This window comes from Ochotona princeps, chromosome 6 (assembly GCF_030435755.1).
Source record: "Ochotona princeps isolate mOchPri1 chromosome 6, mOchPri1.hap1, whole genome shotgun sequence".
In the NCBI taxonomy this organism is placed as follows: Eukaryota; Metazoa; Chordata; class Mammalia; order Lagomorpha; family Ochotonidae; genus Ochotona; species Ochotona princeps.
This window is the reverse complement of record NC_080837.1, coordinates 46,368,281-46,370,222: the sequence shown is the minus strand read 5'-3', so window position 1 is coordinate 46,370,222 and position 1,942 is coordinate 46,368,281. Positions and strand designations below refer to the sequence as shown.

The 1,942-nt window shown below is 42.5% G+C and overlaps 1 gene segment (V, D, J or C); it reads right to left on the bottom strand.

Annotated features, from left to right (window-relative positions):
- Positions 1-623: 623 nt before the first annotated feature.
- Positions 624-1,472, bottom strand: LOC131480570 (T cell receptor alpha variable 41-like). The segment is given in 2 exon segments: positions 624-1,090; positions 1,308-1,472. Coding segments are annotated over 2 exon segments (405 nt in total).
- Positions 1,473-1,942: the final 470 nt, after the last annotated feature.

Here is a 1,942-nt window from a genome sequence, read left to right as displayed (position 1 = left end):
AGAATCACAGCATAAAGAATCTTTGGGGATATAGAGGTAGAAAATAATTGGTTTAGCTACACTGGGTTTAGTATTTTCTTTTGTGAATTTCCAGTAATGTGGGTTGTAAATGAGGAATCTCCATGTGAAAAATTTAGAAACCATATTTTCCCAAAGGAGACACTGAACTTTGGTAACACCAGCCCTTACCAGCCTCACACCTCTGTACCACAAATAAACCAGTCATTCTTTTGCCATGCTTCCTCAAGCCATTATTTTTCTTGAAAGGTCAACTGTTCAGCATCATTAAGAAAGAATCTGGAAACTGAGATTATTACTATGTGCTTATTAATTACATTCCACATACGTCTCCAAAGAGTCAAGGTATTAACAACAGATAGTGCATTCAAAACAAATGCTAACAACTGACTTTACCAATAGAATACCATGTGTTAGATGCTTTGTGAGTAGTACTTCATGTATCCTCACAATTACAGTTTGGTGCTATGACTAACACTGTTTACTTTTTAGGATTTGACAAACCAGAGGGCCACAGAGAAGTTAAGAAGTGTGGTCAAAATAATACAATTTAATACAATTAATACATGGCAGCACCAGGATTTCTAGGCTCAAATATTCTGGCCCAGTGTCTGTGCGTTTTAATTCCAGGGTGAAACTCATTTTCTTTGGTGTTGCTGTTATAGAGAATCTGCATGGGGAGACTGTTCTATTTTAAAAACTGAAAACACTTCTTCTCTTCAAGGATAGACAGAAAGAAACGGGGCCTTTTGAGTTTGTGTGTTGGCTGCAGGTGCGTGGGTAGCATCGTGCTCCACGGCACAGAGATAGGTAGCCGAGTCTCCGGGCTGGGAGGCGGTGATGTGCAGAGAGCTGTGGCTTTCCTTGGTGTCTATGGTGGCACTCATCCTCCCTTTCCTCTTCATCTCCAGGCTCAGCGTGAACAAGGAGACGATGCCGCCCCAGGGAAGCTGCTGCCACCATCGTAAGGTGGTCATTCCTGTGGAGTAGCTGCAGTGGATGGTGACAGATTCTCCTTCCTGTGCCCTCAGGTACTGAGGACTCTGCTGCACTTTGTTTTTGCCGCTTACACCTATTCTCAAAGACATTGACAAACAGAGAATATCACTATTTCTAACTGTTTCTTGCACATTCCTTTATGCATTTGCCAGAGGGCACAGGGTTAACCACTGGAGACCCTCCCCTCTCTCCCCCCCTCGTCCCCATTTACCAGAAAATCACAATATTTCCTTTTACTTTGTGTTCAGGACCTTCCCCTCTCCACCCTCCACACACACACACAAACTTACAGCTTAGCTGAAGCCACATAACAGCCAGCAGGACTTGTTTATTTTTCACCATTATTTGGGAGGCTGAAGCTCACCTCCGCCTCTGTTCCAGGATTTTGGAACAGATGGTGGTTGATCAGAAAAGTGTTCTATTACTAGAATTTACTAGAATCTCTCTACGTTTATTTTAAATATCAAAGGGGATACCCGGCTCGTCAGAGATAGCAGAAATGTACTTGAATGCATTATTGCGCTATTTATAGGTTTGCTGGAAAGGGGATTCCTACAAGACTTTTTTCAAATCTGATGCCCACATCGCCACCTTGTGGCAAGACGCGATGGCCACTCGTCATGGAGGTCAAAGACTCATCAAGAGCTAGAGAACCAAATTTCGCATGGTTCAGGTAGGAGTTCCAGTGGGAAAAAGGTGGTGAACACGAGTCTGCTGATAATTTGACTTGAGTCAGCTGTGCCGGATCAAGTGCAAGAGCTGTACTTCATGCAATTGTCTTTAAAAAAAACCCCAGAATGGTTTTGTTTTGTTTTTAGAAGGAATCCTTACAAATATCCATGGTTTCCTCATATTCCATACCTGCTTTTCCAAATATTACTATTACAGACTCCTTTTCTGGTCTTCACTTGGTATTTTGGGGACT